The 26,367-nt window shown below is 37.0% G+C and overlaps 2 protein-coding genes across 3 annotated transcripts; one reads left to right on the forward strand and one right to left on the reverse strand.

The window, feature by feature from the left end:
- Window positions 1-15,843: 15,843 nt before the first annotated feature.
- On the reverse strand, window positions 15,844-20,657 carry alg2 (ALG2 alpha-1,3/1,6-mannosyltransferase). 2 transcript variants are annotated; one of them, XM_055210126.2, is made up of 4 exons: window positions 20,446-20,657; window positions 19,602-19,773; window positions 19,464-19,497; window positions 15,844-17,345 (listed from the first exon to the last, which is right to left on the reverse strand). In XM_055210126.2, exons 2-4 carry the CDS (start codon window positions 19,649-19,651, stop codon window positions 16,446-16,448), a joined length of 984 nt encoding a protein of 327 aa, XP_055066101.2. In that variant the 5' UTR covers window positions 19,652-19,773; window positions 20,446-20,657; the 3' UTR covers window positions 15,844-16,445. The 2 variants fall into 2 exon arrangements, with proteins under 2 accessions (XP_055066101.2, XP_055066100.1); XM_055210125.2 differs by having other exon boundaries at window positions 19,464-19,773.
- Window positions 20,658-20,805: 148 nt separating this feature from the next.
- On the forward strand, window positions 20,806-26,021 carry sec61b (SEC61 translocon subunit beta). Its single transcript, XM_055210127.2, has 4 exons — window positions 20,806-20,955; window positions 22,415-22,512; window positions 22,865-22,972; window positions 25,654-26,021. Exons 1-4 carry the CDS (start codon window positions 20,953-20,955, stop codon window positions 25,739-25,741), a joined length of 297 nt encoding a protein of 98 aa, XP_055066102.1. The 5' UTR covers window positions 20,806-20,952; the 3' UTR covers window positions 25,742-26,021.
- Window positions 26,022-26,367: the final 346 nt, after the last annotated feature.

The raw sequence follows: 26,367 nt of genomic DNA on the forward strand, positions 1-26,367 counted from the left end.
CTTCTTTATGCCGTTGGTCCTAAATTATGCATTGGGGCGCATTTTTGTTGTATTTCAGAGCGTCACATGGAGATTTCAAACATCACGTCCCCCCTTTGTAGGGTCTCTTTTCTTCTTCTCTCACGTCAGTCGATTGATTGCCAGTATTGCGTTCCAATAACATCGCACTAAGTGTGATCATGTATTACAGTAAAGCTTAAAATCTGTTTAAAATTCGGATATATCAAAATTAAGTGTGATATTCAATAAAACCAAATCCAAACTTTAATATTAAAGCTTTAACCAATGCTTCTTAGTAACATACAATAAAATAAAAACGATATACATTCACATATAATTTTTTTTATGTTATTCGTATTGTTCATAAGCACATCTTACTTTATGTTACAGTTAATGGCATAGAATATTTGTAAATCTAAATTAATATTTTCCGCTGGCACATCGTATTAAAAGATATGAATGAACAACTTAAAAAAATCTAATGGATTTATTTGGTAAATTATTTATTTATTTATGGTAAAGCATCTAAAGACTTTGATTGTACTGTACTTAACAAAAATCAAGTTTCATTCATTCTACTTTTACATTGAAAACATGTCAAACTTACATGAGTCACTAGATGGCAGTGTTTCATTATTTAACAAAACAAAGACTTCATGCACAGACTTCATCTGTGACAAAAATATTTCGCTGCCTTACATTTTTTATACAAACAAATTGGCTTTGCAACTTACTATTTACATATTTTTGACCAGTGGTAATTGCTGTAACTTGTAAAAAAATGTAGTTGTAATGTTTGAAGTAATGTAAAAACAGTTAAGACTTGAAATTACATGTAAAGCAATTTGATTGTAAAATTTTTTAATTGTATTGTCTAATGGTAATACATAATTTTATAGTTTATGAAGTTAAGGAAATTATGCTGGAAGAAGTGATGCTGTATATGCAATGTTAAAACTATACAAATAACATAAACCCAGACTTTAGTTTGACTTAAATAAGTTTGTTTGCCTTTCCCTTTATTTGAACCATTTGTTATTTTCTTGCAACGTAGGACATAATGTATCATCAGCATACCCACAATTAGCTGAAATTAAAGAAAACTGTAAAAATGTATGGATAAACATTTTTAAAACACTAGAGAAGTTTTAAAAGTTTTCAAAAAGTTTTAAATATAGCATAATGCAGGATGGAAGAGCATACTGTTTACTGGACAGCATAAACAAACCAAAGGATCCATTGAGTCTATAACATTAGAGCTATAAGAATGTAAAACCTAAAAGAATGAAAGGTATTCATACTATGTTTTAAGTTAAGAGTTTGTCATTTAGATTGCCCTATATATTTTTTTAAGAAAGTTAAACTGTATAAAATCAGAGAATCTGAGAAGCCCTTATTAAAGCAAGAAATAAACTTGAATGACATTTAAAGGTGCAGTGTGTAGCCGCCACTGGAAAAACATGTAATTGACGGAGACAACTTGGTAAAAAAAGTTTGTCCATTAAGGGCTTCTGTAGAAACATGGCAGCAGAAAATAGCGACTTCCACGTAAGGAGACCCTCTGTGTATGCAGATAAAAACGTCTCATTCTAAGAAAATAAAAACATAACTGTTCATTATAAAAAGGTCTTTATACACCCCTGATAATATAGTTTTGTATATTATTTTGCATTTCTGTCAAGAGATCCTTCTAAAAATTACACATTGCACCTTTAAATAAAATAGGTTACATTTTTGTACATTTGTGATTATACACAATTATAGTTAGTATTGTAAAAGTACTTTATTTATATTATGCAGTTGCAAATCAAATAGGAGACATGTCATCATACATTAAGCCTGAACTCACAGCTGAAAATTCAACCCTCCAAGGTGTCCATTTAAAACCAGACCCTTCTGAATCAATCACTCTTATTTTCTCTGGATACGGCCAATTACCCGCTGCTTAGAAAGACTATTAAAGTCTAGCTAAACCGACATAAACCCTAATAGCCCTATCCCATCAGCACACATATAGAGGCTGTTTACCCCTGTATTAAGATGCGTTTAATACACATGCATTAACATATAAGATTCAATCCCTCCGACTGTCACACCATCCCCCTCCTGCCATCATATACACACCCATGATCACTCTGTGTCTAATAGCCTTACCCAATTACGGCCACAGTGCTAGGGGACAAAAGGATGATGAGATCCCCTAACATGTTAATGAAGAACCTACGGCATACCTGCCTTATCTTAATAACCTAAAACGCACACACACTCTCACACTTACACACACACACAGCAATCTGCCAAATGTCAATTGTGTGTCTCCTGGGTATGTGTGTGAGTGTGTGTGATTGACACAGAGACAATGGCCGCAGGTCCCATTCATAAACACAGAGTGGAGAGAGAAAGATGAACTGATGGAGAGAGAGAGAGAGAGAGAGAGAGAGAGAGAGAGAGAAAGAGACAGAGAGAGAGAGAGAGAGAGAGTGCATTCAAGTAGAGTTGACCATAGAGGTTTAAACACAAACAATCTTCCATTTTGCTACAATCTTCAGTATTTTATCAGTTTGTGTGTTCCTGGGATCAAACCCTTAACCTTTTTTTGCACTGCTAATGCAATGCTTTACCATTGAACTACAGAAACACGATTTATGGTTTTGTATGCTCAAAAAGAAAATGCATCTTTTCACCTGAACCAGATTCACACTGTGCCATGTTTAAACATCTGTTCCCAAAAGATGTATTGGTTCAATTTCAAAAAGTAAGTTACCTGGTTGCCTTTTGAGTAAATTTTGAGTTAATAAAAAATTAGTTAACTAATATCTTTAAAGGAATATTCCTTTTTCTTAAAAGAAAAATCCAGATAATTTACTCACCACTATGTCATCCAAAATGTTGATGTCTTTCTTTGTTCAGTCGAGAAGAAATTATGTTTTTTGAGGAAAACATTGCAGGATTTTTCTCATTTTAATGGACTTTAATAGACACCAACAATTAATACTTAACTCAACACGTAACAGTTTTTTTCAACAGAGTTTCAAAGGACTATAAACAATCCCAAACGAGGCTTAAGGGTCTTATCTAGCAAAACGATTGTCATTTTTGACAAGATAAATAACAAATATACACTTTTAAAGCACAACTTCTCGTCTAGATCCGCTCGTGATGCGCCAGCATGACCCCACGCAATACGTCATGATGTCAAGAGGTCACAGAGGACGAACGCGAAACTCCGCCCCAGTGTTTACAAGTGTGTTGAAAGAGGACCGTTACGACGTTGTTGTATGTCAACTGATACTAATTAATGTCTTTGTGTCAGTTTATTGTTTACAATGGTCCACAAATGTGCGTTTTATATATGTAACACGTGACCTCCCTACATCACTATGCATTTACGTTAGGTCGCGCTGGACCGGACCTAGACGAGAAGTTGTGCTTTAAAAGTGTATATTTGTTATTTTTCTTGTCAAAAATGACAATCGTTTTGCTAGATAAGACCCTTATGCCTCGTTTGGGATTGTTTATAGTCCTTTGAAACTCCGTTGAAAAAAACTGTTACGTGTTGAGTTAAGTGCTAATTGTTGGTGTCCATCAAAGTCCATCAAAATGAGAAAAATCCTGCAATGTTTTCCTCAAAAAACATAATTTCTTTCTTGACTTAACAAAGAAAGACATCAACATTTTGGATGACATGGTGGTGAGTAAATTATCTGGATTTTTCTTTTAAGAAAATGGAATTTTCCTTTAAGTTGAATTAATTCAAAATTGTAATGATTATGCAACAAGGTAACTTACACTTTTAAGTTGAACCAACTTTTTTTACAATGTAGCTTTGATAAAACAACCAACCAGTTCAAATCCCACCTCTCTTTTATACTTGTATTATACATACAGTACAGGTAGTAGCACTAGCATCTGAGAGCAAACCTATACACCGAAACACTTCATGGTTATTGACAGAAAGAAAAAGAGCCCTATTAATCCTGAGAGAGCATGTGTGTGAGGCTTCATTTGAACTTGTCAACGGTCCTCACATAATGACAGCAGAGCAAGTGGCCATGACATAGCCATCACTCTTTCTCTCACTTTACGTCTTGTACACATACACATACCGAGGAATCGATAGACGTGTGCGTTTCATGACTGTCTGGTCGGGCCTAATCTTTGTGAGTCTCCGTTGTCCCCGGGAGCACATTATGGGCACGTGCTTGCTGTTAGGCCATTAATCTGGTGATGGTCGGATGTGTTATGTTCCTTCTCCCACAGGAGTGTGTTGCGGTGATATATTGAATCCTGCGTGTGTGCGCACGCACAAAGAAGAGTGATCTTAATTTCTTTGTTTGAGCAAATAGAGATAAAGGACGAGCACTTGTGGGCTTTCCGATGCGTCTTTTCTATTCTGTGTCTCTTCATCTCCAAAGCTTATTTGGAGTCTGGTCACAGATATCTCCTCTTTGTCTGGCTGTTGCTTGATTGCTATTTGATCCCAGAACATTGGCACCCTTTCTTTGCCTCTGTCTTTCATGCGATGGCTGATCTCCCTGTCAATCTGTTTGCTTTGCTGTATTTGTTTCTACAGTTATACAGGTGTACTTAGCTAATCTGATTGGTTTGACAGAGGCTGTTAGAACACAAACAGCCACATGTTCCAATCAATAGTGTCATTAAACGCGAATTAGCGCTAACTCAATCAAACTACCCAGTTTAGCACCATTCTCGCTCATCTACCATTGTAACCCGGAGCGACTATCACTTACTAATGTGCAGATCTTGGTGGATCGCAGCAGAGGTTGTCAATCACTCTGCAATGCCCTGAGGATGGATGAAAAGAGATGATGGGAGGGGACAATGAGGAGTCTCGATGGTCTCTTCTAACGTATATAATAACTAGGGGTTCCCACAGTATTTGACCAATGCATTTCCATTACGTTTCTATGACCTTTCCGGTCGTTTTCGATTACTGGGTAAGGATTTTTTAAAATCATTTTCATTTTGAGTCACTATGAATCATTAAAACTAATCTATGAACTAGTTTGCTAGATTCATTACAAAGTGGATATTAACCCAACTCAGATATTATTCTGTATCCCACAGTAGCAGAGTATAACTACAAAAATATATGAGGATTTCCTCCTACACTCTTAAAAATAAAGGTGCTTCATGATGCCATAAAAGAACCATTTCAGGCTGAACCTTTAATATACAAAGAACCATTCTGTTTCAAAATATGTTCTTTGTAGTGAATAAGCGTTCTTTAAATTATAAAAATTTATCAAAGAAATGGTTCGTTGAGGAACCAAAAAGGCACCTTTATTTTTAGGAGTGTAGATATTTAATGACTTCTCTGTCTCTTGGGGTTTCATGCACTTCCATTTTATGAAATCCCTGATATTTCTGTTTTTTATGGTTGTGGGAAAACTTTGAGTATATTTAATGGACATGCTTACATCAATTTTGACTGTAATACTTTTTAAAACCAGAGCATGTTTGCTGAATGCAGCATGGTTTGTCGATGTGTTGTTTTGCTGAAATACACTCGTCTGAGATGATTAGTTTATCTGTAGGTACACAAAGAAACTGATCAATCATCTACATACCTCTGTTCATGCATAACATGACAAATACATGCTGATCATACAATCAGAAAACTTCTTCCTGGTTCATTTAAGGGGATGAAATTCACCTTAAATATTTGGGGCTTATTTCAAATATCTCAAGGAAAGGACTTGAACAGATGACAGATGAGAAAGGTGAAAAGTTGTCTAAAGAATGACAAACATAGAGTAATGACAGATGTGGATGGTTGAGAATAATTTCCATGAACTCGTACTGAAAGCTTTTTGTGATAAGGTTTGTCAAACATGAGATAATATTAATAATGGCATTAACCAAATTCTCTCGGCACGCTAAAAGCCATGCCAATTTTTCAGCAAAGTCCTGAAGTCTGAACAGAAGAATGACTGTGAATCACATTTAAATTTGTGTTGCTTGTGAGTACAGTGGCATGAATCACAGTGCTCCATAATATGTGGTTCAACTTCAGTTTCTTCACTTGTACATTCTGACTTTCATCATTTGCAATGTTCATATTGCATCTTTAATGATTTTGCAACTGTTTACTATCCAAAGAAGTGAATTGTGAAGTTTTTTGCCAAAAAGCTTGCTTGCACTTAGAGGGTTTTGCAGCGAAAGACAGTCAAATTTGCTAAATACTAATGAAATGACCAAAGTGACATTTGTGAAAATAAGCCATTTTAATTACTGACTAATAACCATTTTATTGTACCGATTTTAAAGTTGCGATTTTCTAGGCCGATATGTCTAGGAACTATACTCTCATTTTGGCGTAATAATCAAGAACTTTGCTGCCATACCATGGGGGCAGCAGGCGCAATAATATTACGCAATGCCCGAAAATAGTCCTCTGCTATTGAAAGTTACCAAGGGGACTATTTTTTGGGCGCTTCCTAATATCATTGCTTAGCTTTAGTACAAGATGTAACTACAGAAGAGACGTTTTAAATAGTAAAAATAGCGAAACTCTTTGTTTTGTTTTTTTGAGTGCGATGCTAATGGTCTAATCAGATTCAATGGATTATGCTAAGCTATGCTAAAAGTGGTACCGCCAGACCCGGAGATCTGCCGAATGGATTCCAAAACGGTAAAAATCACTGTAACTAAAGAGCCTGATTAAAAATTGTTTATTTACAAGAAAACATAATAAATTTGTATCTGAAGATAACAACTCTACCAACCAATCAAAAGCAGGAGGCAAATGCAGGGGCGGTACCCTAGTGTTGTAGTTCTTGAGACCTGTCTCGAGACCGAGACCAGTCTCAAGACCACTTTTTAAAGGCTTGGTCTCGTCTTGGAATCGACCGCATTTTTACTCGAACTCGTCTTGGTCTCAGACAAAGAGAACTCAAAATTTTATTTCAAGACCAGTCAAGACCACAACTAATGACACATCACAAATTTATTTTTTATCATTAATTTTATGCAGTTTATTCAGGTTGTGGATGGCAAGCCATGGAAAGACAGTTGATTTCAGTAGCACTAGACTTGGTCTTGACCCTTTAAAGTCTTGGTCTTGTCTCGGCCTCGACCTGTCTTGGTCTTGGTCATGAGTTGGTCTCGGTTTAGGTGGTCTTGACTACAACACTACAGTATACCCTTTCAAAAACCTAAAGAGTTCATGTACCTCATGTTGGTACCAAATGTATACATACCTGTACCCAGTGGCGGCCAGTGACTCTTTTTTCGAGGGCGCACGATGCAAAGCTCGTCACAACATGCATGTAGCCCGCCATGTGTGTGGCTCATCATGTCAAAATATGTGTTTTGCGCGTCATTTAAATTATGTGCATCACTCGACATGTCAAAATACATGCCTGCTGTAGAAGCTTCAAAGGGATTTATGATAAAAAAGGTGCTCAGGTTTACCAGATGCTCGCTTAATCTTATGTATAATCAGAGTTTAGTGTTAAGTGAGTGTCTTGCGAGTATTATCATGAGCGTCTCTTTTATCATAAACCCTTTTGACGTGTGTGCAGCAGGCACTTATTTCGACAAAATGCATGATGCACATGGTTAACATGACGCAACAAACTCATATTTTGACATGACGAGCAACACGCATGACACTCGTACGAACACATTTTGAATTTGTGCCCCTTGGAAGAGAAGCCACCAGCCGCCACTGCCTGTACCTAAATGGCACATATTGGGACCATTTTAAAGGTAAAGGGTACTGGCCCAGTGACAGTTAGGGATCATTTTTCGACCAGTTTTTCTGACAGTGTACTTGACCTTAACAAAACAAGCAGTTTTGTTACCTTATTTTGCTTGTATGCAGCATGCATGCTCTCAGTCCGTGTGTATGCAGTGTGTGACTGCGTGTGGTTTTGATATATTAGGCTTGAAGACTTAAGCTCCCCTGCTCTGCCCTGTGGACAGATTCTCCTAATGAGAGAGCCGTGAATTTCTGTACTAACATCATTACTGTAATCACAGGCACTGATGAGGTTATCATTATTATGATGCTCATCTACACTCACACGAACACACATGCATAAATAACCTGTCAGAGTGTTTGTTAATGTAATTGATGTAGATATGAAAATAACCTGCAGTTCCTGGTATAATTGGTACATATAATATGTGATGAATACATAACGCACTACATAATAACTCTTAATTAATACATACACACTGCACAGAGCTCCACTGCGGATACATGAGTCCTATATTACACAATATCGCTTATGCAGCTTTATATAGATTTATACCGCCGTGTGTCTCATTAAATCTCATTATCACAGTAAAAAAATAGGAAGGGAGGAGAAAAGGAGAAAGTCGGACAATGAGATTATGAGAGGAAATGACACATCCATGTGTTTTTGTCCTGCTTGACCTCTCTATACTGACCTCAGTATCTCAGTGGTTCCTCTGTGGATCGTGGTACAGATGTCTGTGGTGCTGCAGCGAGAAGTGATTTCCCATGTGTTCTCCCCTCTCTCCACCTTTCTTTCTCGCCTCCTCTCCATCTGATATGGATCGCTGGCTGGGGTTTAGTTGCTAATTGAATATGTTATGCGTCTGTTCAGATGACGGGAAACGGAGGGACGATGATTAAGAGATGGAATCAATTCAGCCCAACAGCTGCTGTTTTCTGTCAAATTTATTACGCTCATTCAGAGAAAGTTTGTGGTATTTAAATTTGTTTGCACATTCGTGGTCAAAACCATATTCAACTCCCTAGGTGTTTATACTCCGTCAAAGCAAAATTAACACGCACGCCTGCAGAAATCCCTAATGAAAATGTCGAACCGCAGTAGATGGGGCTATATGCTTACATCAGTCAATGTATGCTACTTTACTGGAATGTCCGCACACACACACAGACGTACATTTATCCTCTGACAGGCCCCTAAGCTGTGATTATCTGCACAGGCAGCATTGGGATCTCTCATAAGCATCCTAACCCCTGCCTGCCAATAATTAGCCTCAGTTAATTACAGCCCTACTGCAGGTTAAGCTAGTGAAAAATACCCAGGAGATACCCTCACACCTTCAGGTACAGTAGATACATCCACATTTACACCTGAGAGACTGCTATTATGAGCTCAGTGTCCAGAGCTTAGCCTGATCAGCATCAATATTGAAACTGACAGCTGACAACTCCGGCCCTCGGCACCTACACGCAGCACGTCTGCAAGAAACAGGAGGGTGCGCAGGAACGAAGGATTTAGATGTGGTTCTTTAGGTTCTGATGTGCTAAAGGGGACTGACTTACATTATTTTCCTCTACTGTTTCAAATTTTCGGCACATCTCCTTTTGCAATTCAATTCAACTAAATTGTTGTTACATATAAAGTGACTTATTACTGTATGAGTAATGGGGGGGGGGTGCTGAAAATGTAAATGTATAAATTATATAGAATACATATATAACAGAAAACATGGTATTATTGCAATTTTACATTTCTTATGAAAAATATCTTTATAATACCTAAAAATTAAATAGAAAATGATACTATTATACTAGAAAATATAAGAACAGAAGTCTAACATAAAGAATTATGAAAATACCATGAAGTCTTTAGGATTGCAACTTTTCCTCCCCTCCACCTCTTTATAGATTCTCTTTTTTTTGGAAACTGTGTATTAACTTACATTTAATAAAATACATATAAAGAAACTGCAAAACTTTAATGAGATTATTGGAAATATGAGGTGATATCAAAGGAGCTCGAATTTAATTTAAAATAAATTACTAATTATGAGGCATTTATACACTATTCATGGGGCCCATTTGGTGCAAAGTGGGCCCACTTTATTTAAAATAGAATGCAGTCTTGTATAAACCCCTTTTTTATGACAGCATCCTTTTACCAACCACACAATCACATGCACAATAGCTGTAAACTCTCTGTTATTACGGTTGAGTCTTTAAAATCGCATGACCTTCATTGTTCTCATGGGATTCTGAATGATAGCTGGCCATTTGCAACAACACAATTAACTATCAGAGACCAGTAATGAGCCAATTAGCAATTACAGACTGTTTAAGAGTCACCAGTGTGTGCTTAATTCACACCTTTGGAACTTGTTAAAGTTATTGTGCTGCATTCAGAAGGCTCATAATTGTCTTATGCTATTTGCTCAGTCATACTATACAGTCACCTAAAGGATTATTAGGAACACCTGTTCAATTTCTCATTAATGCAATTATCTAATCAACCAATCACATGGCAGTTGCTTCAATGCATTTAGGGGTGTGGTCCTGGCCAAGACAATCTCCTGAACTCCAAACTGAATGTCAGAATGGGAAAGAAAGGTGATTTAAGCAATTTTGAGTGTGGCATGGTTGTTGGTGCCAGTATTTCACAATCTGCTCAATTACTGGGATTTTCTCGCACAACCATTTCTGGGGTTTACAAAGAATGGTGTGAAAAGCGAAAAACAGTCTGTATGTGGCAGTCCTGTGGGCGAAAATGCCTTGTTGATCCTAGAGGTCAGAGGAGAATTGGCCGACTGATTCAAGTTGATAGAAGAGCAACTTTGACTGAAATAAACACTCGTTACAACCGAGGTATGCAGCAAAGCATTTGTGAAGCCACAACACGCACAACCTTGAGGCGGATGGGCTACAATAGCAGAAGACCCCACCGGGTATCACTCATCTCCACTACAAATAGGAAAAAGAGACTACAATTTGCACGAGCTCACCAAAATTGGACAGTTGAAGACTGGAAAAATGTTGCCTGGTCTGATGAGTCTCGATTTCTGTTGAGACATTCAGATGGTAGAGTCAGAATTTGGCGTAAACAGAATGAGAACATGGATCCATCATGCCTTGTTACCACTGTGCAGGCTGGTGGTGTAATGGTGTAGGGGACACTTTAGGCCCCTTAGTGCCAATTGGGCATCGTTTAAATGCCACAGCCTACCTGAGCATTGTTTCGGACTATGCCCATCCCTTTATGACCACCATGTACCCATCCTCTGAAAGCTACTTCCAGCCGGATAATGCACCATGTCACAAAGCTCGAATAATTTTAAATGTGTTTTATTGTGCCACTAGCAGTATTTTTTAAGGCTTACATCAAAACAAACCAACTGCAATTTAATTGATATTAATTGGAATGCACAATCAAAAAAAAAAATTTAGTTATCTCGTAATATACATATATAGTATAGTAATATTTAATCAGTAAATATATAATAATCAGATTCAAATGAAAAGGTTGTTAAATAAAATGTTATTCTAGTTCATGTCTTTGCTTCTTTAATAGTCCCTTGTTATTTTTTTTAGTCTACGATTTTTATTGTAACTAAATGCTTCAATGTAAACATTCACCACATAGACACTGCTACTTTCATCATCCTCAAAATCTCAGTGGATGACCAAGGCCAGTTTGTTTTGTGAAGTTAAAGTAATCCAGCAGTTAAACATTGCCAAAGCAAATGTATGATTTAGATTAGCATTTCCCAACCCTGTTCCTGGAGGCACACCACCAGGGCAGATTTGGATGTCTCCCACATCTGACCCCATTATCTCCCATCTTAGAGTCTCTGCTAATGAGCTAATAATTCCTGCCTATACTGCCTTTAAGTAAATCCAGCCTTTATTTTATTCATTGCTTAGCTAGTCTATTTAAAGGCGTAAATAAAAAGGATTGTGCAAATTCAGACACTGAGTGTGCCAGAAGAGCATTGTGCACATTTGTTGTACATTTGTTATTGCAGTGCATTGTGTGATAAATTAATGCACACTTTTTATCAGTAAGAGGATTTCTAAGTGGGCTATTGACACAAAATTTCCACCACATGTAGCCATCAAGCCAAATATTGAATTCATACAATATTGAATTGAATTTCACTTTATTTATTATGACTTAACTTGTATACTTAAATGTTTTGATTTCTTTGTATGAATTCGATATTTGGCTTGATGGCTACATCTGGTGGAAATGTTGTGTCAATAGCCCACTTAGAAATCCCCTTAATGATAAAAATGCTGATGTGTCAAATTATTTTTCCCCGCTGTATATACACATGGGGTCTTTTTTACTGGTTCTTGGTGAAACACAGCAGGCTGATTTTAAGTGTGCTACCTCACCCAGCACCACCTATTGCTCAGGTGTGAAAGGGGAACAAATGTAAAGACGATCACAACTTTGACATCTCTCTCAGAGTTTCTAAAACAGGTGCTTGATTACTAATAAAGCCTCAATACTATAGTGTACATCGTCATTATCACAACAACTGAGTTCCTACCTCCCAACCCAACAGCTTGTCCTATTAACTCTTAATTAAATACTTGGCATGCATATTTCTTTAACATCTTCATCGTACACACATTTGCTCACACTCGCACAATGAGGTGTTGTCTTCCGAGCTGATGGCTGTTAAGGGTGAGTGCTTTTATTGAGGCACCGCGCGCTGGGTTTATCAGACCAGTCTCTGAATAAATGGCTGGCCCTCGTGCCCTCTCTTTTGGCCCTCTCTGTAATTCCAGCGCTTCCATTAGCTGCTGTATTGATAACGGTCATTAGCATATTTATGGTGATGGCAGGAACGTTATTGTTTGTGTTGGTTATTAATCTTCCCTCTGAGCAACTGCTCTGACAGCTCAATCTATTCCGCCATCGCGACACACACTCTTTCACACGCGCGGCGCTTTCAAGTTGAACGCTGCTTTTGTTTGAGGGTAAATAGGCAGTGTCGGGGGGCACGGGGGAAGCAGTAAGGGAGGGGTGATTGACGCGACCCCTCCTCAGGTGAGCGCTGATCTCCAGCTGGGCAGAGGGCTCGCTGGCATCACTGTCACGCTGCCAACCGCTGCAAGCCTCACGCGATTGGTACATCTGATTATAACAGCAAATTAAACATATTTACTGAAGGTACACACAACTCATTTAATTCAACCAAACAATTGTGAAGCCATTTTAAGGTTACGTTTTTAGACTGATAGAGGGAAAGGGGGAAGCATATGCGTGCGTGTGGGGTTGGATGAAAGTAGAGTCATAATGTATGTGTGGTTTACTCCAAGGGAGATGTTTTATGCCTGAGGAGGGCGGATGGGGGTAGCGTTGCGTCTAATCGGTGGTCCCAGGTGACTGGTGAATGTGCGTAGTGTCACTCCTTCTGTTTGATTGACAGCTGGCTGATTAAGGGCCAGCTGAGGGCTGGAAACCAGCCAGGATCACTCCAGAGGGCAATGAGCATCATCTCCATTCTCCACATCAAAACGCACAAATCTTCTCATGCGGCATTCCTGTAAGACACAACAGGATTTTTTTTAAGAGCACTGGAACGTAAACAAAAGGAATGACCAGGAATGTAATAAAATAAGAGTTTGGTTAAAGAGCTTGTATTCTAGTCTGCATCAATATGTAAGATTTGTGGAACTTTGTCCCGAATTAAGAAACCATATGGTCCAGAACACTATGTTTTAACTACTGTACGTGATTTTAAAAATAGATATCAAATTATGCAATCAAATAGTGAGCATACAATGCAAGGTAAGCCACCGTTTTAAATTTGACACATAATTTTTCTTTATCTTTGGTAATAAATAACAGTTTTTATTGAAGCTATCATTTAGCTCATAACTTGCCACTGAGAGATTTTATTGATTGCTATTGTTTGAAAAACTGAGTAAGATTTTTATTTGTTTTATGCCATAAATGTAAATCAAAGCTCACCCCACAGTGCACCAATAATATTGGCCAGATAAATGCTAATGTGGCAGAATATTTTATTGAAGTCGTAAAATTTTAAATCACAATTTGCAAGTGTTTCATACAAGAAAACATTAAAAGACAGGCTATGAATATAAATTGTTATGAAGTAATAGGTCCTACGAAATGGCAAAGAGATATTTGTCTCTGTGTGTACCAGCAGTGATTCAATTGGGATAAATATTATTTCTCTGTTTTTAACACTACACTTAAAAAGGCTGGGTTATTTTTGACCCATAATGGGAACACATTGGACAGAGAACACACTGCTGGGTTAAAATTGACCCAATGCTGGGATGTTTTAACCCAACTGCTGGGTTATTATACCTCATGGTTGCAAAACATCAACCCAGCATTGGGTCATTTTTTAACCCAGCATGTGTTCTGCCCAATATTTACCCATTATGGGTCAAAAATAACCCAGCCATTTTTAGTGTATGCCACTTGTCAAATGAAAATTACTGTATGTGTCTTCCACAAAAACTTAACTCTTTTTAGCAGCTAAATACAGTACATTCGTGAGATTTGCGTCTTCTTCAGAAATATTTTAAGGCTATTTTGAAGAAAATGTTTTAAAGGTGCCATAGAATAAAAACTGTATTTACTATGGCATAGATGAATAATAAGAGCTCAAATGGTAATGACATATCGTGAGCCTCAAACGCATTTGTTTCATGTAAACCTTGCAAAACGTGCATGCAAAACATAATCTCAACATAACATTACAGTTGAGATGTACATTGGGCTGGGCGATATGGCCAAAAAAAATTATCAAGAAAATGTTTTCCATATCAGTCGATATCGATAATCAACATGATAAATAACAAATCTTTATTCCTGTCAAATTTAAAGTCAGTTAGCGCTACATGCGAATTAATGCTATATGCTAGTGTTTAGGCTGAAGTTCTACTATTGACTTTACAGTTACGTTTTGCAGGTCCATACTGAAAAAACCCACAAACTTACCACGCAGAAACGTCCATTAAAAATCTTCAAACAATTAGTTGTTCCTCAAAATCTGTATTTTTGTCTGATACAGGCTCAAACATATAAGGTCTTTTTGCTAATGTGAGCTACTGGCATGAGCCGCAGTGCAACATTATTATTCATGACCCTTCCAAATATGGCAAATAGACAATTTCATTCAAAGGCAATTCTAGGGTTGTAAATGGACATGTAAAACGTTTCTTTTTGCACTTAATAAAGTTACATACCTTCTATGTAAATATCAAAGAAAAATGTAACATTATTTTAATGCATTCTTTGGCAGCTTTAAATAAACGTTTTAGTGTTTCATTTCATAAGTGTATGCAGCAAAAGAAACTAATTCCAATGTGTCACTCTCATTCTTTTCATTTACATTTATGCACTTGGCATCTTTATCTAAAGCGGTGGATTACTGTGATGAACATTACAATTACAAGGTACAAAAACACCATACGCCATACCCATTAAATTAGTGCTGCAAAAACAAAACTGATCTATTTTTATAATAATATTCACATTTCTTTACCACAAAAGTCTCGTGGCAATATCAGCACTATGCATTGTGAAGGTTATGCATTCTGACCTTGTTACTGTACCTGCTTGATTTACATATTCAGTGGCCCCATAACCCCTCTTTTAATGTATGATTAAAACCCAATCAGTGTGCGGCTAAAAATAAGCTGCTCATCTTTACCACATCGAGTGTTAATGAGAAAATGCAACAAAAACTGCTCCCAAACTGCCAACAAAACAGATGTGACGCTAGTGAGGTAATACATCTGACCGTCTATGTTACAGAATTAAAGCCTATTTAAAATGCACCCACCCATTTATATTAATTTGGTGAAAACATTGACCTCTGAGGTTATCACATATGCAGAGGTTTTTTAAAGTATGGACAGATCACACAAATATGGGTATTAAGACATTAATACCTTAAATTGCATGCATTAAATGGTCTGGCTTTAACAGTAATATAAAATAGAAATTTATAATAATTTGCTAATAATTACACAATAGTAATCTGTTAGAGCAGAAAAAAAATCCACTGTTCTCTATTTATACAATGCATCCTATAATAAAAGCTTCAATAGACAATGACAAAGAATACAGACACAATACAGCTTTTCATTTAATCAGGGCTTTGGTCTCATATCAATAGGAGTTCCTCTATAAGAAGAAACACAGAGCCAGTAACAACCACAAACCCAATACAGTGTATGACCTTCAGTGTTCTAAGGAAACTTTCTCTTTAGTCTACTCAAAACTAACTTGTTATAAGCATCTTTAGTTTGAGACTGAAATAACTCTTAACACCCTCTATTGTTATCACCGAACAAAAGATGACACACCGCAGAATGGAACAGGGCAGAGAAAACTTCTCGATCGATTTCTGCCCGAGAAACTCTCTAATGGTCCTTTGGCATAAAATACACATACACAGTTCTCAGGCCTGCCATGACACATTTGATCAATGTGGCCAGCACACGATAATTCATTAACCTCTCAGTCAGACGAGTTCTTTACATTCTTGTGGATCCTGGACCATGGCTGGTATTATAAGTCAGGTTAACTCCAAACACCCTGACTGCTCTTTTCATTCATTAAAGACTACATACTTTTATTAGTCCCTCCTTGGCAACCAGACAAGAATGGATCGGTGTGCTGGTCCAAAGCAAAGTGTAATAATGCCATAAAGCATACGATGACATAATGTTACTGGGTAAGTTGGGTGATATGACTGTAGAGCTGCTCTGTAAAGGCCTGCAGTGAGAAACGCTGCTGGACTCGCTCTTTGCCAGCCTGTCCCATGCGCTGCTTGAGTTTAGGGTCTGTAACAAACTTCTGCATTGCCTCAGAGAACTGCTCAGGGGTGGGTTCACACAGGAAGCCGGTTTCATCGTGTGCCACAGACTCCAGCGGTCCACCCGAGTTGACGGCAATAACAGGGCAACGCGAGTACATGGCCTCTATGGGTACAATTCCAAAATGCTCATTGCTGGGTGTGTACAGTACACAAGTGCTACCGTGCAGCAATGACAACTTCTGTTTGTCAGAAAAGGAGCGCAGGAAGGTCACGTGGTCTTCCAGGTCAAGAGATGCCACCAGTGAGCGCAGCTCTTCATAGTGCTCTACATTCTCAGCCACACGTTCATCATAACCGCCCGCCATCACGAGGTGCACGCGCCCCCACTCCCCCGCAGACAGACGATCCTTCAGGGCCGCTAACGCCTGCAGCGCTAACGGCAGGTTCTTTTTGCGTTCGTAGCGGTTAATTGACAGAAAGAGGAAGCTCCGCCCCTCTGGGACCAGCCCACTAAGGCCCTCTACTTCACCGTCAAAAGCTGCTGAGTTCAGAGAGGGATACAGGACATCGGTATGGATCTTGGCCAGCTTGGGGAAAGTTTGTTGGAAGACTCCAGCAGTGAACTGGCTGTTCACTAAAATGCAGTCAGCCATGCCAGTGGTCAGTTCCTCAAACCAGTCGAGGGGAGCACGATACAGTCGCTTTAGGGCAGAGCGACGCTGAGTCAGCAGCTGGTCAGGGAAATGACAGTAGAACAAGACTTTTTTTCTGTGACATGTCAAACGCAAAAAGGGAATACATGCTGAAACCTGAAAAAGGGGGAGAGAAAAAAACTTTAAACAGTGAATGTATTAAGTTTTTGGATGGCACAATACCACTTTTTATATGCTACCAATATTGCAATGCCTATTATCTGATATCAATGCTTCTCCGATACCATCTGTTAATAATACGTGCATGCTAAAATATACAACAACATTCTTCTCATTCTTCTCTTTTTTGTTTCACAAAAAATCTATAATCCTAATTGAAGAAATACATAGCTCACAACATGGTAATGCAATAAAAGATAAACATTTTCTTTATTTCCAAAAATGGAAGACTGCTGGATCAGAACATTAATTTTGTTTATATTTCCCAATATCACTAAACACAATCCAAAAATTTAAACATGTTGTGTGGTTTGGTCAAAATAAAACTTACTAGTGTGATTTCAATGTGAGAATTTTTAATTATAGATTTTCAATGTGGACCTTTGGATCCTACAGAAGAGGATTAGGGCCACTGGTGAAAAAAATATTTGAATTCTGACTTTAATCTCAGAATTTGAATTCTGACTTTAATCTCAGAATTTGAATTCTGACTTTAATCTCAGAATTTGAATTCTGACTTTAATCTCAGAATTTGAATTCTGACTTTAATCTCAGAATTTGAATTCTGACTTTAATCTCAGAATTTGAATTCCTACTTTAATCTCAGAATTTGAATTCCTACTTTAATCTCAGAATTTGAATTCCTACTTTAATCTCAGAATTTGAATTCCTACTTTAATCTCAGAATTTGAATTCCTACTTTAATCTCAGAATTTGAATTCTGACTTTATTCTCAGAATTCTGACTTTAATCTCAGAATTCTGAGATTAAAGTCAGAATTCTGAGATTAAAGTCAGAATTCTGAGAATAAAGTCAGAATTCTGAGAATAAAGTCAGAATTCTGAGAATAAAGTCAGAATTCTGAGAATAAAGTCAGAATTCTGAGAATAAAGTCAGATTTTCCCCAGTGGCCCTAATCCTCTTCCGCAGGATCCCTCTTTTGGGACCCATAAATTTCACACATAAATAATAAATATGTGGTTAAAAAGAGAGTTCATTCATCAGTTGCTTTTTCACATATTTAAACCTTGGTTGAAATATTCACATATAGAGATTAGTACTATCAAATAGTGGTTAGTAGCAGGGGTGTAAATTCCATCTAACAGTGGGGGGAAGCAATTTTTGAAAGAGACAGAAATAATACAGCCAAATAAGCTTATTAGTTATGTGAACACAGATGACAGCATTATATTTTTATTCAAAACCATTTAATTATTGCAATGTGTTTGAAGTTGTTTACAATCAAGCCACCAATGAAATTTGAACTTCAGAATTTATAAACGGAATGCTAGGTGACTCGTTGAAAAACATCAGTTATCATAATTTTTTGTCATTATTAATTTATTAATGACTCGGTATCATCTGTATTAAAGAGAAAATAATCACTTCCAATGTTTAAAGTGAATAACATATTTAAGTTTTAAGTTAAGTTTTTTCACTGAACCTCTGTGTGCAGGTGACTTGAGGTAAATGGGAAAGCAGGCAGTAGCCAAACCACTGTAGTGCAAGGACTTTTAAACCTAAAATTTTTGCCCCGTTTGTATTTGTATTGTTTTACCACTTACACATTTTTTTAAGTTTATATAATTATATTATTTATAATACACATTGTTTTTAATTCAAATTTATGGGGCAACCCTCAGATAGGGGGTACACTATGCACTTCTAGGATTTCATTACATAATAATTTGAAACAAGGAGTAAAAAGCAAACTATCGGTATCAATATTCATATAGATTAAGGGGCGGTTTCCCAGACAGGGATTAGCTTAAGCCAGGACTAGACCTGAGTTTAATTGGGAAATATAGCTAGTTTTAACAAACATACCTTACTAAAAACATTACTTATGTGCATTTTGAGGCAAAACAAAGGGCACTGGTTTATTTTAAGATATGTCAGTGCAAGATATTTTGAGTTTGGACAGCTATTACATTTATTTTAGTCTTGGACTAGTCTAATCCCTGTCTGGGAAACCGCCCCTAAGAGTATCAGTATCGGCACACCCGTAGTGGTTAGCATAAGTATCATTTAAAGTTTGTTAATATAAACAGTTACCTGATCACAGAAGACAACATCAAACTCTTCCCCACTGAGGAACACAAGATAGAGAGTTACGTAGATCATACGCAGGTATGCACATAAAGCATGGCAATAACCAAACACACTGGTGGGCAGCCAGTCACCAGCACACACCACGGGCAGATCAGGTGAAAGGGTCTCAGAGAAGCAGTGCTGTGGGTCATAGTGTGCTGTCCAGATTTGCACACTGCAGCCACGAGAGCGTAGAGCTACAGCTGCATCCACCACCAGACGCTCTGCTCCACCTATACCCAGATCAGGGTGCAGGAACACCACTCGAACCATTCTGTTGTAAGAACACGAAGACACAATCAAGTCAAGTGACACTTACATCCAATATTGATGCTGAAGAATATTTTTTCAATAAGTGGGTTTTGATCAAAACAAGCTCATTTTAAGTAACTATGTTGTTGCAACACAAGTCTGTGTGCATTATTTTCAATGGGTATCATAGGGGCAGTTTCCTGGACTGGATTTATCCTAGTCCCAGATTTAAATGCATGTTTGAGCTGCTTTAATTTAAAAACACCTTGTCCTGACAAATTTTAACATCTGTGACATTGTTGTCTCACGATGATGCACACCTGTAGTGTTTTTTTGTAAGGTATCTTTGTAAAAACGTCTTAAATTACCTAATATAAATAATGCCTAGTCTTAAACCCTGTCTGGGAAACCGCCCCATAAACTCCAATGCCTAACTTACAGCTTAGCTCTACATTGTTAAATGACAAAAGATATCTAGAAACATACTGGACATATGATCTCAAAACTCAGTTAACTCTTAAAATTCAGTCATATATTGAATTAAGTCGTCAAATTCAGCAGTCACTGCTTCTTAGTGGTTATTAACAATAATATAGCAACACTGTCCAGACTCAATGAATATACAATCTTGTTTACATACCAATGACCAATTTCAGGCAGACCTTTTTTAAAACTTGGAACTAACAATGCTTACCTTTACTCTTGTGTTTACACTAACAGCACTTCTGCTACCTGTATAAATAACTAAAATGGCTTAAAGTTCACAAATGCGATATAATAATGAAACTGGCTTCCCGATTGAGCCACAATGTCTTCCGTACACATCATCTATCGCGTATGACACGTCACTGTACTGGGTTATCTCCACTTGGATTTTTCCTCAATTAAATTTGGTTTCGAAGCTGCATTTGGATTGTATATTAATTTTTCCTCTATTCCAAATTATTTTCCTTGTGATATTAATTAAAATTGCTTTCTCAAGTCATCCAAAAATGCACTAAAACCGATAAACTGATCTATTTAAATCAGGCACTACACCGGCTCCTAAGAGGGTCCTTTCTATGGTTGTCGTGGCTTTCTCAGTGAAGCGTCATCAACAGGCTTTCTCCTTTTAGTGGTCTGGATCGGCTGGAGTTCAGTAACAGAGGCAGTTAAATCAGATTGAGTCTTCTTCAGAGTCTTGAAACAAATACTAAACAAAATGGTAAGTTTCTTCATCAAGATCTTTGTAATTCAACTTTATAGTGAAGCAGCCTAAAATAAGTGTTATCTTCGCATTCATAGTTATTTCTCGATTGCTAGCTGTTTTAGCTAGCCAGTCATAACTAACCGTCACTATAATTTTTAATGTAACGTTAGATAGGTGTGCTTTAAGCTAGATAATTTTAATTCCTTAAAATGTGATATGTTTATTTAGTGTTGTGTTAGTAGTGTAATATGCACATCATTTGTGGATTCGTTAGCTGGCTATTTTCAATGACCGCATCAGTTTGGGAGACGTGGCTATTTTGGACCACCAAGCTCTTCAGATTCAGTCTGACCCACACTTTTCTTCTTTTTTTTGAGTGATGATTTGAATTAAATCTAAATGTCCGTACTATTTACTCAGTTTGAACTTTTTAAACCTTAATGGACATTTTCATTAATATGCTATTGCACTAATAAGGCATAACGGGTCAATAGTTATTTATGAACGGTTTGTATAATGCATCTGGGTGCTCATTATAGTAGGTATGTTGCTAAAATTTTCAAAATGGTTAAATGCTAAAACTAGTTGTTCATATAGAAAGAGCTTGGAAAAGGCTTTTAAATGAGACCAAGATCATGTTTATGGGTTCAAGAATAACAAAATACTGGCCATTTGAATCCTGAAAATGATAACTTTATTTTGTCCCATGTTTTCCATTAAAATTCAAGAAAATGTGTGACCGAATCATGAAAATAAGTTTTTTCGCTATAACTTTTTTAATTTTTGAGATATTTACCTGAATCTTTTAGGATAAGCTGTTTGCCAGCTGTTTGAAAAGTCATATATACATATCCATTACATTTCGCACACATTCTAATATATACAGACATGTACTACATGGCTATATGGCTGCTTCACATTCTTTTTCAATTCAAGCAGATTTTGGGGATGGTAAATCTCCCGTGGTCGTCGTTCAAATTTATAAAAATTTCGTTCACTTGTAGTTAAGCAATTAAACTAAATGTCTATTACAATTTCAAGTATGTCTTTACTCAACTTCACCAAAAACAACGACCATTTTACAAACAACAGACTTTGGCAGCTCGCACGGCCAGTAGTTAAACATGAATGGTGGTGACTGAAAACGAGAAGGTACCTATGGTTCTTCTGGTGGTGTTAACAATAAAAACTCCAGAATAAAAACCAACAGAAGCATTATTTTCCACAACACCACGCGCCACCTGGTGAAATCTTGAGTTTCGTTGAGAGGAACCAAAAAGTTAGCAGCGACAGCGGAGTTAGTTAGCAACATACCTCATTATAGCACTATTTGTTGTATTAATTGTTTTGTAGTGTATAATATCTTAAAGAATAATACACAAGTTACTGTTTGTAACAATTCCACAGGTACAATGTTGTATTCATAATATCCATCTGGTTTACTAAGTTTCTTCTGCTCCTCTCTTGTATTTAGCCTGGGCCTGCATCTAGTGCAACAAATGTCGGTGCCTCCAGCCGTTCCCCCAGTAAGACAGTGGCCCCTCGAGCTGCTGGAACATCAGCAAGACAGAGGTAAGGGTTTCAGTGAGCATCAGATTATTCGGTCCCAAAACACCAACCAACACATATTCAAAGTGTATTGGTTAAGCTTTGCTTTACTTCACTCATTGCCCACTTGACCTAATCATATCTAAACTTTATTTTGTATATCTTGGCTTCTGCGTCAACTGTCATTGATTAGATCAGCAAAACCTAATATTGTGCCCCCCTGCAAGTCACATTGATTTCTCACTGTTTTCTTGTGTTTGAACATCTTCAGTATATGATGTGATTTGGTTGTTTGCTGCACTGATCAAAAGGGTCATCAAGATTGCTTGAGCATATCTGACATTAGTCTTGTCTTTTATTTTGGTGGTTTCCTCAGGAAAGCTCCCAGCAGTGGTGCACGCAGTGGAGGCAGATCCACAACGTCAGCTGGGGGGACAGGAGGGATGTGGCGCTTTTACACTGAGGACTCACCAGGACTTAAAGTGTGAGTACACACAATATATTTTATTCTAATGTGTGTTCACCTCGTTGAAACACAATCTAAAAAAATAATCATTATTAGACCTAATTTATATTAAAGAAGGATTATTTAACGACAATATTAAAGGTGCTCTAAGCGAATTCACGCGTTTTAGACCAGAAAACATTTTTTGTTACATACAGAAAACATCTCCTCACTATCTGCTTGCTACTTGTCCGCACAGATTTGCTTAGAACGCCTTGAATATAATAAAAAAGGAAATAAAATCTAAATAAAATAAAAATATAATGTAATTAGAGAGATAGCAGCCAATAATCGGAATCAATAAAAGCAATGTTTTACACTATCAGAAGATAGTTTAAAAATGGACTATAGGCATGGTCGATAAAATATGTATCACTCAAAAGAAAAAAGGAAAATGCAATGAAATTGAGCTCTGTGTATAGAAAATGTAAAGAAACATCACTAGTTTAAAGTTCAATATTAATGATCATTAAATAAATGAAAAACATTCAGAAAATTGTATCTTCAGAATTTGGTTAATGCGAGTTAGTCTAACCACCAAACTATTGGTATCGGCAGATGTCAGTCTGAATAATTGGCTATCGGTGCATCAGAAGTATTAATATTGGTACATATCTAAATGTAATGAATTAATTAAAATATTAGTTTAATATTAATTATAGTCATTATCTTCTATTGCATCTTTATTTTTCCTTATAAAATGTATTTATTAAAAGGTTGTGTGGGTTACAGGGGATGTAAATGCAGATATGCACTTAAATTATACTAGTTTGCCAGATAGATGTCTCATTTGACTGAATTGATGAGTGTTTTTTTTTTTTTTACAAAATATCAGTATTCTATGTGATTAATTTTAACCTGTAAAATAACTATCACAATCACCTTTATTAAAACAGCGCATGAGGACAATAACATTCAAAGGCAGGGTTTTCCGCGCTGTTTAAAAACATACAGCTGCACAACACGTAATCTGGTGGGAAAGCTTACATCTGACTTCATTGTACATATCTGGCAGAGCTTTTATTGCAAAGAATGAGGGTCATATCAGACCATACCAATACAGACGTATCGTCCGATTCTGTATCCCGGTGGGAAAAACACTGATATGTTAACAAAACTCGATATATTGCCCAGCCCTAGTAGATGCTTTGGAACCGTTAAGAAATCATATTAGACATCATTAATTGTTATTCAATGCTTAATATCAAAACAAAATAGATTGATAGACATGCTTAATGTGCACAGATCCAACACGAACACACAGATGCTCATTTCTAATTCATCCCCTCAACTCTACAGGAAGTGACACGGCAGGGAGGGGCAGAAGGTTCTTAGAGGTTTAGCATTTATAAGGATAAACATGAAATTTTAACGACAGGAAATTGGCCTCATGGGCTCAACCTCCGTCTTCATTTGATCTCTCCCCTGCTGTTTTCTATTTCACAGCTGTGTGGATGTGCGCACGTGTGTCTGTATTTAAAGCATATTCTTAATGGAACTTGAACTTTAAAGTGAACAAAGAACGTCTGCAGCTATTTCTAATACAATTTTCACATACATTTTTCTTCGCTTTAATGCGTACAGCATTGTTCAAGATTAGTACTTGGATGTGCATCTTAAAATTTTATTTACAGTGGTCTTATTTACATTTGTGGGTCTCTTACAGAATGAGCACGTATGTGTGGTGTTAAGTGTGTGAAGTCTTTAGGTTTGTGTGTCTGTGTGTGTGTGTTTTGGAGCTTAATTAAAGTTCTGTTGGAAAAGGTCACATCAATTAAAGCCTGAGGGGTGGGCCTTCAGTCGGCATGGTTACACGGCTACCTAGCGACCCTGGGGATGGTCAGTTCCTGCTTTAATAAAGCCCCACATTTTCCGCCTAGCTTGTTAACAGTATCCTACTCGCCAACATTTATAATCCTAATTACCCCCCAGTCACGTGATCAAGATGAGCAGTCCTGATTGGCCCACTGGGAGGAAATTGGTCCCAGTCGAAAGAACTTGCATAATACTGTGCACATTCTCACTTTGAATGTATTAACTAATGTTTTGAGTCACCATCTGACAGATAACAAAAAACTTAAAATTGTCAGATTAAGGTTTATAAACATTTTAATAGTGTAGATCAGCGTTTTTATACGTTCTGAAGTAGGGCTGCACAATTAATTGGAAAACTATTTGGGATTACAATTACGGGTAAAACAGTACATAATCGCAAAAAAATCTCAATTACAGCTCTTCATTTGTGCTTATTTCAGTGCGTTTCGGAAGTATTTTTGGGCACCAAAAAAATTGCTGAGTTGACGCGTTCTTTAGCTATTTGATTGTTTACTAACAATATAACTCCCATAATTATTTGTTATTAACATTTTTATTTAGTTTTGGATGTTTGGAATTTACCATGCAGCAGCTTCATAAAGTTTCAATATTTTTTAAATCTTCAATGTAAAATCTATTAATCAACAATAATATTCGCAATTACATCTTCAAGGTGAATAATCTTACTTTGAATAATCATACTTTGATCAGAACTACTGAGTATTGCAATCTGAATTTTAAAAGTTTGCGTAGTCTTGTTAAAACTGTCTATCATCCACTAGGGGTCTCTGTGTTTTAATATTTCTTGATGAGAGCTGACAGAAATTTTACTTTTCTTCTTGCAGTGGCCCAGTACCAGTTTTGGTGATGAGTCTGCTTTTTATCGCATCTGTATTCATGCTGCACATCTGGGGAAAGTACACCCGCTCCTAATCCTGAATGACCTCTGAACTCTGATCCTGAACCCTGTCACTGAATCTTAAGCCATTGGACTTGGACCAAACTCTGACCATCATCGCCCCAATGCCCTTCTCTTTATTATAACCTCCCTTTCAAGGGGTGTTCGCCCCATAAGAGTTTACCCAGTCACTACTACGACCATTTAGTCATTATAAACTGATTCAGTTTTTTTTTTCATCACAGCAGATTTTTTTTAAAAACCTTTGTACAAAACTAAAATGTAAAATTGTACAATAAAATGCTATAAAACATCTGTTGCCAGGTTGTTGTTTTTTTTGTATCTCATCATCTGGAGTAAGGAAAAATGACAGGGTGTGACTGGCATAAGAATAGTTATATGCAAATTGACATTCCAAACATGCTGTTAGTGTGTGAGCTGTTTGTGCTTCAACCCTTTTCTAAACATGATGTAATAATGTGCTGTAACCTAAATTCCAATGAACCTTTGCTACAGTCATCACTTACCTCACCTTACTCAAGCATGTATGTGCAATTCAAACATTTTGCTCTGTGCAGCACAAAGTTATCAAAACATGTAAATAGTTTGCTTAGTAGCTTCAAAGATTATGAAGAATTAGATGTAGAATGTATATTTGTAT

The sequence above is a fragment of the Misgurnus anguillicaudatus genome, chromosome 10 (assembly GCF_027580225.2).
Source record: "Misgurnus anguillicaudatus chromosome 10, ASM2758022v2, whole genome shotgun sequence".
Taxonomy (NCBI): domain Eukaryota; kingdom Metazoa; phylum Chordata; class Actinopteri; order Cypriniformes; family Cobitidae; genus Misgurnus; species Misgurnus anguillicaudatus.